We start from the raw sequence: 18,571 nt of genomic DNA, 5'->3' as shown, positions 1-18,571 counted from the left end.
TAAGGCTACTGCCCAACACTGTATCAGTTAGTCAGGCCGTGTTACCTTGAATTCATGAACAAAACAGGGTTTTTTTTGCGTTTAATCTGTCAGGCCCTGACCTGCCAACAGTAATCCCCATCATTTTTTGATTTATTCAGTGCTCAGTGTAACTGTGGGACTTGCTTGAACTTTGGATTGTGTTCAACAAAGCAAGAAACAACAAATGTTCTGGTGATATATCTGAGATACTGTATTAAGTAAGTGCATTGAAAGGCAAGGCTGGGCAGAGTCAGGTCGGATGATCTACTTACATGCTGCCAGATTCTGCAACATTCAGTTAGGCCCCTTATATCTGCCCCACCACATCCTGTAGTCTGAGTGACGGGGACAGAAAGCAGTGGAGATAAGCCTGTGAAATCTGATCAAAACGCATTCATCTGGTCTCTTGTTTGCACCATAGTTTCCTCTTTTACATTGTATATCTGCAATTGTTATTATGACTGAATTCTTTAGTCTGGTTCTTGTTTTAGCAGTCAGCTGATAATCACGACCAACACAATGGAGGGCATGTTACCCCTATATATCATAATTACTGCGTAGCTACACACACAAAAGTAAAAACAGATATTCAGATATTAAAATTAGTACTGGATGAAAAGGATGTTTGTATTTGTTGTCCAAAGGAAACCATGCATCAAGAAAATTCTCATTCTTTACCTTTGCTGACTCATTTATTGCATCTCCTGTGTCTCTTATTCTTTGTTCTCTATCCCTTCCATCAGTTAAGAGAGCCAGTTTTTCCCACCCTCGTATCCTGACTCATTGAACTGACTTCATGTGATGCTCTATTGTATCCATGTCACCCAAGGATATTGTGATTACTAGGAAATTTGTGGTGTAACTAAAAAAACAAGGTTTGGCTCATCTGGCCTTGGTCCCAGGCAGGTGCTGTACTTGTTGAAAGCCCTCCAGCTTTGACAGAGGCTGCACATCTGGCATCATCCACACCCCCGTCACTGCAGTGTCCAGCTATCCACAGCCAGGAAGACAACTTTTATCATCAACATGTCCAAAAAACTTGTATAGCGTGTGTGTGTATGTTCGTAAGGCCCTACAGGGGCAATCTTATTATCAAAAGCTCAGACCAAACCCACAGACAATTCTTCAACGCACGCCCATTGTTTATGTGGGTTTCCTTACTGAGCGTTAAGTGCTCACAAGGTTTCACGCAGAGCTGCAAGAAGTATCTGAGCACACAGTCTCCAGTATGAGTCTCCACAGGCACTGCCAAATCATCTATGCGGTTGTGCTGCTGATACTCGCACTAGTCGGGATTCTGCTGGTGGTCATTCCAGCTAAAGAGATGGAGACACCACCTGAGAACATGGTAATGAGAAGAATTTGCCCTTTTTCTAGGCTGAAGGTAGGGCAGTCTGACTTTCTGGAGGGTCTTTAATTTTTTTAGATTCTATTCCAGCTTTCCTTTGCTTTATACATCACTTACTCGCACCATGGGTCATAAAGATGTGTTCTGCCAAATGCCGAGGACACAGGTGCTGTCCCACTGTATCAGTGTTTCACTAATGTATACATGTAGCTCTGCACATTAGAACTTCCCTTGAGATAATAAAATGTATATTGGTATTGATGGTTAAAAGGGCACTTTTTACAGTCAAGTCAAGAGGAGCGTCCAAAGAAAACATTTCTGTGGTCTAAACTCAGCTATAAGTCTGTGTGTATCAGCTCAATGCTCAAATAAGGAACATACAGCTTTTAACTCTTTTCCTGCTCTGACATGCAGTAGGTTCGATGCCAGTGTCAGCAACAGTGTTTAGCAGAAGGAACTGATGCAAAGAACCACAAGACGGAAAGAAACAAAGGGTGTGAGATTGAAGAAGCGGTTTGAGGGTTTGCCATGAAAGCACATTAGGGTGGATTTCTTATGTTAATGTCACAGACACATGAAACTGCCATATACTGCCTTTGCTCTTTGTCTACAGAATTACACAATAAAGTACCCTATGTTATTGTTATATGGTATACTACGTCTTAAGCACTATTCGGACGGGATTAGTTTTAGGTACGTGGGGTAAAGTAATAATTACCATAGATTTTAGTCCCGTCCGAATGTGCCATGTCAGTGATAACTACCGCACGATGTCAGTAAAGATTACCGCGACTTTTACCTTCTGTAAGAGGGTCCCGGACAATTACCTCAGGTAATACTAATCCCGTGCGAATAGACCAGCAGTAAATATGTGTGTTAGGGCTGTCAAAAAAAAAAAATCTAAGTTCTAAATATATTCGAATATAGCCTAGGGTAAGTTCAGGGTGAGTGGGACAGTTTTCGGTTTTCTGCATTGTGTGAGATTTCTGGCTATGGATTTCAAAAAATAACCCAACATATGATACATTTCTGTAATGCTGAAGATGTTACCTATCCATTTGAGGAGGAAAGAAGATCTGATTATGTTCCATGGATGCATGGCATACCTTTTTTTGTGAACTGACTAAAATTCGTTTTTGTGTGTGAGATTTGGGTGAGTGGGACAACACATTTGTTTAACTTTTTGTTTTCTCCCTGTACTTTTCTTCTTGCCTTCTCATTCTCTCTCTGCCTCTCTGGTGCCATTCTTTCTGCAGTGGATTAATCATGATTAGTTTGGAAAGAAATCAAGTCTAAACTTTGTATAGGTTGACACTTGATGAACAAATGTTCCCTACTGTCTGCATCTAGTACACATATTATCTGATAACTATGTTGCATTGTATTGGCAGGGGTGTGTGTATATGTGTGTGTGTGTGTGTGTGTGTGTGTGTGAGTGTGTGTCTGTGTGTTTGTGTGTACATGTGTGCAGTTTGTATTGGCTGGTGTGTGTGTGTGTGTGTGTGTGTGTGTGTGTGTGCAGTTTGTATTGGCTGGTGTGTGTGTGTGTGTGTGTGTGTGTGTGTGTGTGTGTGTGTGTGTGTTCCTCTATATATCCTATCATCAACAATAGGCTTGAAGAGTTGGGGACAATTTGCAAATTAGATCCTGGGAAATAATCTGTTATCATGCATCCCTAGTAGGCTGGGTACACTTGCTGTTTATGCTAGCTGTTTTGCTAGCTAGGTAGTCAGGCTAGCAGTAAAACTGAGGTGCTCCATCAACAATTGTGTGGTAAATTTTGGGTGTGCACACACAAGAAGGTTAGGAACTATTAATCTGGAACATAAATAATGATTCCCTATGGCAGGATTGATCATTTTTATTCATTAAGAGTGCCTTTTGGTGCTGTCCCACTCACCCAAAACCATGCTGTCCCACCCACCCAAACTGTGTTATAAAAATAGCCTAATTCCATAAATGTAAACATAATCTTAACATTTTTTTCTGATTTTATTGTAGAAGTGCATCAAATTCATGTTTCCAGCAAATATTTCTGCAATATCTTGGCGAAAACATTTTTATAACCTTATGATCATAACAATCAAAATCTTCCATTCCAATCTGCCATTTTCCTCATCTTGGGTTATGCAGGGTCAACTTCCTGATTGATGTTGGCCCCGCCCCCACATGTGACATCACACCAATGAGTGTAAGCACCTCTGATAATATGGTTTCACAGCAAGGCTCAGCAAAAAAAAGTTTTTATTTTCAGTGACCAGGGGAGAAAATACAGCCAATTTACTTATACTGTCCCACCCAACCTGATGTCCCACTCACCCTGAATTAACCCTAGCCTATATATTTTTTATAAGTTCGAACCTAAATTTGATAATTCAAATATCATTAATAATTAATTAATACTATTAATAATGTTGTATATCACGGCGAATCCCGTTCGGGCGGAGATGGCTCGCGCACAAGCCGGGCTAGGACGCAGCGACGGAGGGAGAGGCACAGACGGAGGAGCCCGCTGCGCCAACACCACCCACTGTGCTGTCTGCGATGTGTGACCTGTTCGGGGAGACATACAGGGAGAGCATTGCACCTGCTGCCTCCCTGCACTGCCTACCCTTTTTGAAGAAGAGATGAAACGTTACCAGAATGAGACACCACTACGAGCCGACCAGGATCCACTGTTGTGGTGGAAAACTACGCACTGAAGTATCCAGACATGGCTCAGATAGCGAGGCAGAAGTTGATCATACCTGGCACTATAGTGAGGTCAAAACGGGTATTTTCATCTGAGTGTCACGTTCATATTGCGTCAGCAATAAGCATTTTATTTTTTGCGGGTTTTTTTGTAAAAAATAAATAAATAAATAAATTTGAATATTATTCGAACTATACTAAATTAATTCGAAAATATTCTAACTCAATTACATGGTGCTTTTGACAGCCCTAATACGCACATGACGACAGGAGGGGACGGCTGTGCGTGAATGGATTTACCCCTCCCACTTGTGGTAGTTTTACTGATATTTCTTATCTCGTGGAAATTGGCCATTACCAACGTCCTGTGGTAAAGTGACATTACCCCACGTGCCCATGTAAAACTAATCCCGTCTGAATAGTGCTTTAGTCCCATGAAAGTAAATTTGTATGCAAAAAGAATGAGTTCAACCATAAAAGGCCATCATCTTAATAAAACTGCAGAAGTTGCAAGATTGTCACCACAAAACAAAACAAAAAAGACAGGTTACCAGACGTCTATGCCGTAGCTACATCCTTAGCTACATGGTAGCTACACATTTAAGTGCAAACTTAACATAACAAACCTGAAAAGCTGTACAAGTTGCACAACACAAAGTGTTTATAACTGCTAATACAAATATCTCTGTAGATAAAATCCACACAGAAAACAGCAGGGGTGGAAGTAACGAATTACAAATACTCACGTTACTGTAATTAAGTAGATTTTTTGGGTACTTGTACTTTTATGATTTTTTTCAAGTGTGTAATTTTACTCCTACTTGAGTACAATTTACACCATGTAATCTACTTTGCTACTTTTAAAATCATAAGTCGCTACTGAGTACGGCCACAATTTGAATTAATATTCAAACCTTTCATCTGCATCTTTGTAGCCAATAAGGCTGTCCGATCGCAACCGCGCCAATTAATCTATGATGTAAGGAAAGGACAACTCCACTGCAGCAGGCATAGGTGTCTGGCGGTAACATACCTACACAGCGGAGTAGAGACTAATTTATGGACTGAAGATTTGGAGACAAAGAAGCCAAGGGTGAGTGTCCATGCGCTCCACGCAAATCCCGTGAGCTCCGTGCAGCAACATAACGGCTTACTGGCGAGTCAGACTCCAGCTGGCGTCATGACTGCCCAGTAGTACCTGGACAACCGAGGCACACAGGTATGTGGCGTGTCAGAAGAGAAACGAGCCGTTCACATTTCTGTCTTTGTGGCAGGTAACGGTCCACAAACTTCACCGCACTTTAGGGACTGTTCTTTACTTATGAAGGGACTGTTCTTTACTTGTCAGGGGAGGAGGGTGGCTGGTTGATTTTTATATTTTTTTTATTTATTTAATTTTGATCCCCCCTATGTTAATCACTTATTGATGCTGTTTTTGAACTATGAATAAGTCAGTATGTAATTTATTCCACTGAAATATCATTGACGTATTATAGAAAAGTGATTTATCTTTTTATAAATGACAAAAGGCACATCTGCCTCATTTTCGCTGTGGTATCGTGATACTACTCAGAACCGTGATACTTTCACTGGTATCGTACAGTGGGATCCAATTTTGGGACCGTGACAACACTAGATGTCACGACCATTCCATTCGGGGTCGCGCAGTGAGGCGGCTCGGGTGCCGCTTAAAAAAGTGTTCCCCCACTTTTGGGAGAGGGGGAACACTGCTCTCTCAGAGTCCCAAAGTGGTCCCCTACTTCTAATTTTACAAATTAAGCACTGGTTATTAGTTTGGCTAAGATAAGTCTGCAAAGATATTGTCACTGCCATTGGTTTGCCTGATATTAAAATAAGATGGAGGTAGCTAACATGTGCGCGTGCGTGCATGCATAATTGAGCTACAGTTCTTAGAAATGTTTTAACCACTGTCATTACAATAAATTAAATCTGTAGTCATTTAATACTCACAGGCTGACATTCAGCAGGCCTATATTTTGTGTTAGAGTGACGCTATGTTAAATGAAACATTAACCATAAAAATTAACCATGTCATGTTAGCTTATCGGTAAGGGGGGTAAATAGTGCTCCAAATTTAGGCTAACGTTTAGCATGGAAAACAGGGCACGAGCAAAGGGTCCCTTGTTCTCTTACTTCAAAATACCTGAATGAAAATGTTTTCGTATGATAAGCGTTACCCCTTTACAGACACATCCACTTCACTCTAATCCCTTGCAGTTTTGTGCAAAACCCACGCAGTTATTTTGCGTGCGGTATTCATGTAATTTCGCCTATTCTATTTTATTATTCCTGCATATTGGGGTCCTTAAACAGTATTACAGTTGGATAATTTGGGGCTGACTGGAAAGGTGTGACTCTTGTGGAGTCAGTGAGCCCCTTGTATTCATGTGTGTGCCATGTGTTTACACTCTTGCCTCATAGTAGGCATATCATTGCAGTAATTTCACTGTATAAGGTGAGCTGTTTTTGATATTTTATACAGGTGAATCGAATCAAATGCCTGCTACTGATGACACAATAAAACATCCATCGGTTAAAAGTAATTAATACTCTGAGTAGTTTATGAGAAGACTACTTTGTACTTTTACTTAAGTATTTTTTAAACACCAGTACTTTTACTTGTAATTGAGTACAATTTAAGTAATGTAACAGTACTTGTACTTGAGTACAAATTTTCAGTACTTTTTCCACCTATGGAAAACAGAACTTCACACTACCCAGCAGGTCACCAACATTATTAGACATCCACATTTGGTTGAGTTTAGGTCATGACGTTGGGTGACCAAAGTTCAATGTCAGGAAAACGTCTCATGCCAACATCTCTAGAATTAGATAACAAAATATAGATGCAAGGTATGGAGAACAAAACCCAACGTCAGGAAAACGTCCACACAACATTTTTGAACATTTAAAATATCTTCAGCGCGATTTTCATTCCAACTAAAATGTAACGTCTGTCCAGTGTAAGAGTGTAAGGTCCTTTTGACGTCATGTTGATGTCTGGTACCAGCTAGGTAGTGTTTTTTCACAGGTGTAGTCTGTGATACTGTGTTATGAGAGGTGCACTGAGGTACTCAAGATGTCATATCAAGTCTATGTGATACATCAGCAAAGCAACATACTGGGGTAACTCCATCGATGTACATTCTGAGCAGCATTGATAATAGCTAAAGGTAATGGAGGTTTGCTGTATGTTCTGCTTCCCTATTGTTTGTTTCTGACTTTAATGCTCTGTGTTTCAGTATGGAATTGTTCTGGACGCCGGTTCATCCCACACCTCCATGTACATCTACAAATGGCCGGCCGACAAGCAAAATGGCACTGGTATTGTTACCCAGCACAGCAAGTGTCATGGAGAAGGTGAGCTCCTCCCAGTGGGTGAGAGAAGGCTGGCTTAATCGATGCTGCATCACTGCTTTAGAATAGTGTTTGCCTGGTATGAGCTTTAAAGGCTGATAGTGACAACAAGATGCAGGTAGTCAAGTCAGTATTTGATTGGTACAGCTAGTTGTGGTCAGCTAGCGGCCTGGAAGGAAGTACTGCCTGAGAGGTCTTGTTTTTATGGTAGATCTCAGGCTAACCCTTTATTACCGTAACAGTTGTTATATGCATATTTTCATTTACTTCTCGTGGATTCTAGCCATGCAGATAATTTTGGTTTAATTGTACCTGGTATTGAGATCCATCAATTAATCTCTCAGATCTAAAATTCATCACAATACAGTGCAGGTCAACTTGCAGGGCTCACAGCTTAAAAAATGACACTTGTAAATGAAAATTTAAAAAAAAATTCCATTCACCCCAATTACCTTAAATTACCTTTAAACCCTGGTCAAGTTAAACCAAAACCATCTGGGTAGCTAGATACAAACCAAGGTAAGTGTAATTTGCTTGAGCTGATGCTTTAACCCAGACTGTCGTGGTGGTAAAGTTCTGGCTTTAACTTATACATTGTCATCCTAAAACAACTTATCCAATGACGTCTGCCATCTTAGTAACTGCCAGTTGTTGCTTGTGAGATTTCTTCCATCAAGCTTTTTGAGTTTTCGAGAAGGTCAGGAGTTCTTAAAAAGCAGAACTAATTTCTCTTTCTGTCAAGGTGGAGGGATATCCAGTTATGCAGGTGCTCCTGGTGATGCAGCACGAAGTCTGGAGGCCTGTCTGGAACAAGCTGTGAAGGATATCCCCAAATCCAGGCACCATCAAACTCCACTCTATCTGGGAGCTACTGCAGGCATGAGACTCCTGAAGTCAGTCGAACTTCCTGTTTAGACAGTACATGGCATGGATCATGGAAGGATTTAATATTGTTTAATTCTCCATTTAACTCTCACCTCTCTTTAATAGCGAAGTCAATGCAACAGAGTCTCAGCGGGTGCTGAAGGAAGTGGAAAACAAGCTGCGGTCTTACCCTTTCGACTTCAAAGAGGCGAGCGTGCTGAATGGAAAGGAGGAGGGGGCTTACGGTTGGGCCACAGTCAACTACTTACTTGAGAACTTTGTCAAGGTGAGCTCTGACTTTTCAGTTCAACACACAGGAAGTCACACAGGCAAAAATTCATCCTAATGTGCTTTCATGGCAATTATTATTATTAATTATATAGTGCATTCAATTCACGTTGGTTGCATGGCTGAAAAATTCCACACACAGGGGCTTTGGAAAAGTGTTTTTGACTGAATTTTTTCTAAACTCTGTCCAGTTTTGGAAATTTCTATTGTACTACATCAATTGAAATTGTTACATCTTGACATGTCCTTTCTTGTCATTCAGTATGGTTTTGTCGGGCGTTGGCTGAATCCAGGCAGTGAGACAACTGGAGCTTTGGATTTAGGCGGAGCTTCCACACAGATCACTTTTGAGACCTCGGAAGAGGTGGAGGACAAAGACAATGTGATGGAGCTGAAGCTTTATGGACGAACCTACAGACTATACACCCAGAGTTTCCTGTGCTACGGCCAAGTGCAGATCCTGCAGAGGCTGCTGGCTCATCTTATCACGGTACCATTAAGTGTAAAGTCTGTTACATATGGCTGTTGTTGAGAAACATCAACATTTTCATGATTTCTGCCTTAAAGTGATGGTTCTGATCTTTTGAGGTGGGACTGTATGAGGTACTTATCCCTAGTCAGTGTATTACCTACAGTAGATGTCGGTCAGCATGCCCCCACTTTGGAGAAGCAAGTAGGAGTATGCCACAGAAGCTTGGCAATGTTGTTTTGACACCTACAAAAACCACAGTTTAAGTGTTCGCCATATTTTCGCAGCCAACTGTTTCTGCTGGGGATGCTAGTAACGGCTAGCTAATTTCCCCTCTGTGCTCTCGTCAAAGCCAGTAGTGCAGTACACTTGCTAACAAGGATATCTGCACCAGAGTGCCTTGGGTGAACTGTATATTTACTACAACAAGCTGCTGCACTAAGCTTGCTCAGAGGAATACTTTGCATGAAAACAACTAGCTATTTCCCAAATTGTCAGAGAGTTAGCAATTCTAATTTCCTCTGAATGTGAAGCTGGAGCCAGTAGCCCTTTAGCTTAGCTTAGCATAAAGACTGGAAATGGGGGAACAACTAGCCTGGCTGAAGGGGTCAAAATGTATCTACCAACATCTGAACCTTTCTGGAGTTTCCACTGGTTGCCTGGTAATCACACAGTGATAAGATGCTAGGAAGTCATTGCTCAAGGCCAAGAAACAGTCGCATACCACAAATTGTTATTCTAAACCTTCAGGGTTTTTTTTTTTTACAGATTTGGTAGACATCATATACCATGTCAATAAGTGAGCTTTAGAGGTGCTGGTACATAGATTTTACTGCCATGGGACAGAGCCAGATTAGCTGTTTCCCCATGTTTCCAGTCTTTGTGCCAAACTAAGCTAACCAGATGCTGGAGGATTCAATCTTCTGATCTAACTCCCTGCAAAATATCTAAAATTTCCCAAAATGTGAAAAATATCACACCAACCTGATGCTGTATAAATAAAGGAAGTATTAAGTATTTGGAATTCGTTGGTTGTCAATCCAAAGGTAAGCCTATTTTTTGTAATTCTCAAAAAGTTGTAGACAAAACTAGCAATGTAAGTAAGTGCTCTTCAGTGAAATACATAATGTATGATTGCACATAGGGAGTATAAATACTACCTGTCAATATAAATTGCTAGTAAATTGAGAATGTTTACCTATTCTACCACTTTATTTAGAATTAAACTTGTCATATGCTGCATTTTCCTTTCATATTTACCAGGAGAATGTTTCACTTTTGTCTTTATTGCCTTGTACAGACTCAAGGTGTGAAACCTGTGGTGTTACATCCCTGCTATCCACGACAGTACAACACATTCATCAAGCTGGGAGAGGATGTCTTTGATTCTCCGTGCACTAAGCGCTACAGACCAGCCCAGTTCGACCCCCAGATGTCTGTATCAGTGGTGGGCACAGGAGATTATCAGAGCTGCCGGGACAACGTAAAATTGTTGTTCTCCTTCGACAACTGTTCTTACTCCAAGTGCTCCTTTGATGGAGTCTTTCAGCCCACCCTGAGAGGAAGATTCATGGTGAGGGAGCTTTTAGACTGAGACGGCAACAACGTATAGACGAAGGGGCAAATTTCAAAAGAGTGCAGAATAGTTTTAACTCATAGACCAAACATTTTAATTGCGAACTGTTTTGCTGGTCTATATGTTGTTAAAGTTGCAATGTTTGCTAATTCTCCACAGCGCAGTGTGTAGCAGGCCAGTTGTTAGAGATACAGCTGGTAACTTTAAGGAAATTATCTTTGTGTCATATTTGCTGAAACTGTCACTGTATTCTCTAAGAATACACAAGACAAATGATCTGTGAAAGAAACATGTCCCTCTTTCTCTTTGTATTGCCTCTAATGGCATTTGCTAGAATCTACACACCGAAAACAACTAATCAGAGCCAAGGAGTATCCAACGCAGCTGTCCAGCATGTCAATTACTGCTCATGAACTGTGGTCAAACTAGGCAGCGCTGATCAAATATGAATCAAGACTCTGTTACTGCAGATGTTTTCAACTGCTTTCAGAAAGACATTTTAGTGTACTGTTTAGCTGTAAAATGAGAAAGTTAGTGTCCCAGTCAGTACAGTACAGTACACTAAGATATCTTTCTGACAACATTTGAGGGGAGAAAAAGGCAATGCAGTAACAAAATCTTGATCTGTATTTGATCAGCGCTGACTGATTTGATAGTTTGACCGCAGTTCATGAGCAGTGATTCACATGATTGACAGCTAAATTAGAGACTCCTTGACTCATATTGTTTTCATTCATATACAGTAAGGCCATTAGAGGCCCTACAACACAATAGAGTAGGCAGAGAAATATAACTTTTATTTTCACATTTTATTTGTCTTATTAAGTGCTGTGTGAATATAGTGACACTTTCACCTACAGCTTTAATTCACGGCTTGCTGAAGAACGTCATATACATCGTGATAGAGTGGTAACATCGTACAGCACTGAGAACCTTTCCATTTACATTTTTGCCAGTTTTATGTCCTTCTTGACATTTTTTCTTTTCATTCTCAAACCGGAACTTGTGAAGCTCAAGATAATTTAACAAGAAACTTTTAAAAGTTCCACCCCATGTTACTGTCCTCATTTAATCTTTTATTTTTTTATGAAAACTAATCTTTCCTTGCTCGGGAAGAGTGTGTGACTCTGTATTGATTCAGTGCCCCATCCTCTCCACAGGCATTCTCTGCCTTCTTCTACACACTTAGCCAAATGAACCAACTCACCGACATCTCCATCACATCCCCCAGCCGAATGGAGGAGGCAATCGTACGAATCTGCAACATGACCTTCTCTGAGGTACGCTCACAATCACAGCTCCCTGAGCCCCTAAATAAGGATTCTCAAACATGTTCATGTTTAAAACCTTGTAATGAGTCAGTTGACTCTTATTTCAACCCAAAAAACCCATATGTTATCTGCTATTGAATAATCTTTATAACACACACAATATATATATATATATATATATATATATATGTATATGTATTAACCCACTGTGTTTCCACCCATAGTTGACTGAAAATCCAAACCTGAAGGAGAAATTCATAAAGCATTCCTGCGCCATGTCCAATTACATCCGCGTCCTCTTACTGCAGGGCTACGGTTTCAATGAGCGCTCCTTTTCTTCCATCTCTTTTCAGATAAAGGTGAGGAGTAAAGGAAGTAATGAAACCAGTATATGTTCAAACCACTGACACTTACCAACAGAACTGTCTGCTGCACTGACATCAGTAGGCTTGGCTGTGGTGTGTCTGGTTTCACTGGCTCCTCTCTTGTGTGTTTTCAGGCAGGAGGAGCATCTGTAGGCTGGGCTTTAGGGTACATGCTGAATCTGAGCAATATGGTACCAGAACAGAGACTTGGACTGATGAAGGCTCTGCCCATAGAGCCCTGGAGGGGGATTCTCTTCCTCTTCATCGCCATCCTCCTTATTGTGCTGGGATACCTACTGATGATGATCTACAGGAACTCAAAAACTAAAGAGGGCATGGTGTAAGAGCAACGGTGACCCACCTCTCAGTCCAATTCATATTCCTCTGAAAGCAGATATATTCTTTACTGTCCTTTTCCAAGGAAATTTGTCTGAGCACAGTTTGCACAGATCCTCACATAAACAGGAATACACACACCATAACTACATGAAAGACATCAGATACATCTACATTAATACAAATACACACATAGCACCTACACACATGACAGTTATCTGCGTGAAGAATGGGTTGAGGGGGAATCATGGGGTCGTGTATTTTGGTGTGTGCTCTGCATGTGATGGCTTTGCTATTAAGGTGTGAGACGTTAGGGGTGGGGAGGTCAATCTTTTTGTGCGCATTGTGTGTGATTTGCATGAGTTTCTGCTGGAGGGAGTTAAAGGGTAACTTTGGTATTTTCCAGCCTGAACAATATTTTCCCTTTTTTGTGTCTAAGTGACTAATTAGGACAACACTTTTTGAAATTGGTCCACTATTGAGCAAGACCACTGCAGCCTGCAACGGCGAAGGGACTGCTGCTTGCTTATCCCACCAGTGTTGTGGCAAGTCAACTTAGGACCCAAATGCAAACCAGGAAACTGAATGGTTAGAGGCAGTTTACTGTAGTTCATAGAAGTGGTGCTGAAGGCTTAAATGAAATGATGGCTGAGGCGGGCAGGGAGTTCATCCTGATATCCCTCCTCGGCTCCTCCGTCCTCTATACTCGATCACTTGACCCAGAAATTGATTTAGACTCACCATCTTGTAGGACATCTCAATACGTTAAATGCAATTGGAGGAGTCGAGGAGTCGAGGGGAGGCTTTCAGTGGGGAGGGAAGTGACACAAGTGTAGCCTTCCCAGAAGTCTTTTACTGACCGACACACACCCCTAATTGGATATCAGTTCTTGATTGGACAGCTGATCAGTCCAATCTGATACATCACAACATCACTGGAGTTTCATGCAGAGTAAAGACAGATAACATCACAAACTGACCTCGCATCTCTCCCTCTCCGTCCAACGAGGGCGGAGCTAAGACGCGAGGAAGAGACGCATGGGAGGGAAACATGGAGGCGAGATTCAGTAGTGCGATGAACCCAGGGACTGGCGAAGCACAGCAGGCAGACTAATTGAAGGCAGAGCAGTCAAAATCAGGAGGCAAAAGACGAGAATGAGGCTGGACATAGCGGGTTATGGTTGAGGCTAGTGTGGTGAACCTGAGACACAAAGTGGACAAAATGTGAAATGATGCCCAAAAAATACAAAAAGACAAAGTGTCAAAAAAAAAACAAAAAAACTGGAAGTTAGCCTTGATGTCTGTACTGCAGAGGAGACTGAGGCCTAGTCCACATGGACCCATGTACTTCTGAAACCGTGTATTATTCTATGCGATTTGGCTGTTTGGCCACACGCAACCGCACTTTTGGGCCCCCGAAACCGCGTTGCATTGAAACCGAGTCCAGGGTGAAGTTTTTGGAAGACTCCGGTGCCAGCAGTTGCGTGTAGATAGGATAACCGCAGTACTTTGTTACCTGTCTCCATTGTTTGACATCAGAGCAATGGTAAATAGCTAGTAAAATGGCGGCCAAACAAACATGCTGGTGCTAACATTATTTGTGAGTGTGCTATCTGCTCTCTTTGGATGGCATATCCAGCTGCTCGACCTAACGACCAACGAAGGAGGCTGCTCCTGTTTCTAGCTACCCCAACTTCACTTCCATGAAAGCAGTGACGGGCCTGCCAACGGAGGTTCTGGATCCAGCCGGGTCGGACCTCCGTTGGCAGGCCCATCGCTGCTTTCGTGGTTGTGTAGTTGGTCATTCAGGCACCTCTGCTGTTGAATTAGGTCGCGCTATTTTTGTGGATCGGGTTGTGTTTATTTTCCGCACTTCCCTATTCCGGTATTGACTGACTTCTGATAGGATAAAATAGCCTTTCCGTTAGAAGTTACATCGCCACCTACTGCTTTGGCATGTGTATTACATCACTTGGTAGCGTGTTTTGTGGTTTCGTGTGGATATCATATTTTTTTTATCATACCACTCGTGTGGATGAATTTTTTTTGGGAAACTGGAGCCCGAAAAACTTCGGTTTCAGAAGTACACAGGTCCGTGTGGACTAGGCCTAAATGATCTGAGAGAGTGTGGCAGCCTGAGCCAGGGTTTTATACTGCAGCAGACTGATTGTTGGTGAGACTCAGGTGTGCAGGTTCAGCAGGTGCTGGCACTCAGGAGGATTGGTAGGAGGAGGGAACCAGGAGGCCACGCCCAGCAAACACACAGAGACTGACTGGAAAAAAAAAATCTGAGCTTGTCAGTCAAAACCAAGCACTTTTAGTGGCCAAAAATTGACAAGGCTCAATTTCCCACAGAAATTTCACTGCAGTCGGTTTCACTGCTGCTGGCTGCAGCAGTTTTCCTCAGTCATGGACCAATTTCAAAAATGTTTGTTTCCTTTTGACACTGAGACACAAAACCATGGGAAAATTTAGTCCATCTCTAAAAATACCAAAGTTACCCTTTAACATGGTGAAGAAAATGGGGGGGACAACAGAGGAGAATGGGTTGAATGATGCGTGGAGAGCAGCAACAGAAGGTGCCTTGAGTTTGCACATGGCAAACAGAAAGTCTTTTGTGGCAGCATGTGTGGATGTCGGTAGTGTGTTGGCCAGGGTGAGTCTGAAATATTAGAAACACTCTGCCATCATAACAGTTTCAATATTAATGCAGGTGGGGTTCTGGGTGGAGTTGTGGGCTGTGCTGTGTGTGCTGGAAGTGTTAATCATTTGTTCTTCTGTCTTTGTTACATTGAGCTATAGGTCACTGATCATGGGTGGGTGATATAGTCATTGGTGTAGGGGGTGAACAGGAAGGGGCTCTGAACACAACCTTGCCGGGCTCTGGTGTTGGTGATGAAGGGTGAGGATGATGTTGTTGTTATATCTGTCGGTGAGAAAGCTGTTCACCTAGTGGACGAGAAGTGGGGGGATGTTGAGGTGATGGAGGTTCCTGATCATCTGTCTGCGCTAAACAGTGTTCAAAGCAGTAATTCTGTTCTTTGTTTGCTTGTTTGTGTTGTGAGTGACTATATGTTCCTCTTGGACAGAAAACATGTGCCAGTATTTAAAAGAATTATTTGATACTGTGTCAGGTTTTCTGTGATTTGATAGAGTTAGTGTATGTAGAGATTTTTTTTTTTCATTTTAAAATGTAGTATTGGTATTTAATAAACAAGATGTGCTACTGAGTAGCGTTAACCATGTAGCCAAATGTGTGATGTACGTGTGTTGCTGTGTTAAGAGTTTTAAAAAAGTATCTTAAATGTACACACTTGTTAGCAATTGATAAAAGCTAAAAGGAAAGTAATATGCTGATATGATATCACCTGAACACATATAACCACCTCTATTTTTCTCTGCACAGAATGCTTCCTTTGCTGGACAAGCCTCAGGTAGTAAATAATGAATGTAACAAGCTACTATTTCTCTGAGAAATAAGTGTCCTCAGTAGCCAAATATTTTAATGTCTCTGCATTATTAATGTGCTTTGTTCTCATAATTGTCTAATCTGTCAGACAACACATTTGTAAAAACCACAAGTAAAAACTTCCCCAGAGAGCCAAAAGAGGGGAAATTATTTATAGAATTTAAAAAATAATAATAATTAACATTTAAAATGTTTTAAAGATGTCACTGTTGAATGTCTTAAGCTGTGTTTTACCTGATATGAGACATTGCAAATAAGCAAAAAAACATTTATTTGACTGGCTCTGAATTAAACAGCTACAGCTAGAACTAATCTCTGCTGCTTTACATGACTGCATGGAAAATGGCTGCCAACCCTCCAGTCTGCTCCTCCCTTCCTCGACATCCACATAACACCTCAGCTGGAGGTCCGCTATTCTGTCTACAACAAGTTTTGAGGAAAGCTGATGGAGCAAATCACCACTGTTGTGAAGATTATGTCTGAGAGGCCGTTTACACGTGGCCGGCTATTTTCATAAACGGACATTTCACCGTCTCCGTTTTCAAAAAGATCATCGTTTACACTTACCCGTGTATATATACACAAGAGCATGCCAAACCTGTAGGTGGCAGTGTAACGAGAAGCTCAAGCCTTCCATGTATCCATTGTCACCATAGCAACATAGGTCGCACTTTTTACACAGGCGCAAGTTCCGGCGCATACTGTGACGTGGGCTGCCTATAACTCTGTTTATCTGCGTTTATCTCAGTTTACATGCAAACGCGCAACCGGAGTTTTCCAAAATCTCCACTCTGGCTGGAGTTTTTAGAAAGACTCGTTTTCAGAGGAGAAATCTCCGTTTGCGTGTAAACGAAGGGCACAAACGAAGGAAGATGTCTCCGTTTATCAAAATCACCGTGTACGTGTAAACGGCCTCTCAGTCTGAGGAGCAGGACGGAGGAGGAGCCTGGCTTGATTGAGAGAGATTGAGTTCAGGTGTGTGCAGGAGAGCCTTGGGCTCAACTGTTAATTAATTGACAGAGTAAAAATGTTAAGTTTTCTGTTTGAAGTACCTCAATGTTTAAGATATGTAAAGTTAGAATTATTTTACATTGTGTTAACTCTTGTTAGCAGGTAGCCACATATTTGTTCCCTTTGTATTAGATTCAGTGAATGGTAATTAATACATGGCACATTTTCTGTTTAGATAAAACCAGCAGTGTTTATTGGTGCCATACTTCCTCGATGTACTACTGCAATAAATCACAACTGATGTGGATTCTTCTGTGTCTTATTGTGCCTGACCATAAAGCCATAGTGTTCATCCTTGCTCCTGGTAACCAGAAAACCTTTGACAGTTCTGATAAGAGAATATTTTACAGCCATCACTGCAGAGGGCAAAGATGAAACTAGGTGTGTCACTGATTGTTTTTTAACTTCGGTGTTACACCCCACCCTTAGGCAGCCCTATGGGGCGAACAAAACTCCAACACTGACCCACATGAACGCCTTTAAAACACTCAAATCCATGGGATTTATTAGAATGGAAACAAGCAAACAAGACAACAAAAATACCACGGTGAGCAGCAGCAGGACCAGCAGTCCCCACACCAAAGGCCTCTCTCCTCTGCTGCTGGCACAGGAGCTCTTAAGCACCTCCTCCATGCACCTCGTTAACTAATGCAGCACACCTGGGCAGATCTACAATGGAGGAAAAAGGAGCAGCAGCACAGAAAACATCCATAACATTTGGTCAATGCTCTCTGAAAGAAACAGCTCTTCTTACAGATAAGGGAAGCTTGAAGGGCTTTCCTCTTGTCAAAATGTCACCCATACAGCCAATGCTGATGAATGTGGTGGAGCGTCAACCTAATGCAAGTGGCTTCAGGGCTGTTTCATTTCCTGTTAAAGACTAAAAATTGCAACATATAGTATGTCTAGAACATAAAACCCCTTTCAGACCATGAAGCATCCGTGGTTTATCTACATGGGTCAATGGGCTATACTTGTGTCTTTAAATGTATAAATAATATTAGCCTGTATCATTATTTTATTAAGTGGAATTAAATACACATCATAAGGAGTTCACTAGACTACACATTACAGTATTTTAGACTTGGCTGACAGTTTAATATATTCATGGGAATATCAGGAGAGAGTACACTCATAAGATACAGATAAGTACCCAAAATAAGATTTAAAAATGCTATTCATCTGCATCAAGACAGCTATGCAAACATCAATCATATGTTCATGTGAAATATAAAATATCCTTTTGTGTTGGTGTTCAAGGGGAAATGGAAATTTTAATTGGATCCAGATTTTAATTTGTTTATTGTATTAGTTGTAATGAAATAACGGAAACAACGGATTTTGGCTTTGACAGCAAACTTGTGATTGTGATTTTTGTGAACTGCCCACAGACTCATCACATGACCGTTCTGTGTGCTTGTGAAGATGGAAAGAAAACCTGCTGCTTAAACATTACACACAAAAGTGCACACATACACACAAAG

At 41.4% G+C, this 18,571-nt stretch overlaps 1 protein-coding gene across 1 annotated transcript; it reads left to right on the top strand.

Annotated features, from left to right (window-relative positions):
• Positions 1 to 1,205: 1,205 nt before the first annotated feature.
• On the top strand, positions 1,206 to 17,334 carry LOC117259929 (ectonucleoside triphosphate diphosphohydrolase 2-like). The gene is made up of 9 exons (XM_033631736.2): positions 1,206 to 1,369; positions 7,324 to 7,441; positions 8,181 to 8,331; positions 8,429 to 8,588; positions 8,853 to 9,080; positions 10,360 to 10,632; positions 11,796 to 11,915; positions 12,131 to 12,265; positions 12,406 to 17,334. The coding sequence occupies exons 1-9, from the start codon at positions 1,250 to 1,252 to the stop codon at positions 12,613 to 12,615; spliced, it is 1,515 nt and encodes a 504-aa protein (XP_033487627.2). The 5' UTR covers positions 1,206 to 1,249; the 3' UTR covers positions 12,616 to 17,334.
• Positions 17,335 to 18,571: the final 1,237 nt, after the last annotated feature.

The sequence above is a fragment of the Epinephelus lanceolatus genome, chromosome 4 (genome assembly GCF_041903045.1).
Source record: "Epinephelus lanceolatus isolate andai-2023 chromosome 4, ASM4190304v1, whole genome shotgun sequence".
Classification (NCBI taxonomy): Eukaryota; Metazoa; Chordata; class Actinopteri; order Perciformes; family Serranidae; genus Epinephelus; species Epinephelus lanceolatus.
This window is presented reverse-complemented; position numbering and strand designations above follow the sequence as displayed.

What these genes read in the sequence shown, in the direction of transcription:
- LOC117259929 (XM_033631736.2), top strand. Translation starts at nt 1,250, where the DNA reads ATGAGTCTCCACAGGCACTGCCAAATCATCTATGCGGTTGTGCTGCTG. An exon ending in CAGCAAGTGTCATGGAGAAG is followed by an intron (nt 7,442 to 8,180) that starts GTGAGCTCCTCC and finishes CTTTCTGTCAAG; the next exon opens with GTGGAGGGATATCCAGTTAT. An exon ending in CCATCTCTTTTCAGATAAAG is followed by an intron (nt 12,266 to 12,405) that starts GTGAGGAGTAAA and finishes GTGTGTTTTCAG; the next exon opens with GCAGGAGGAGCATCTGTAGG.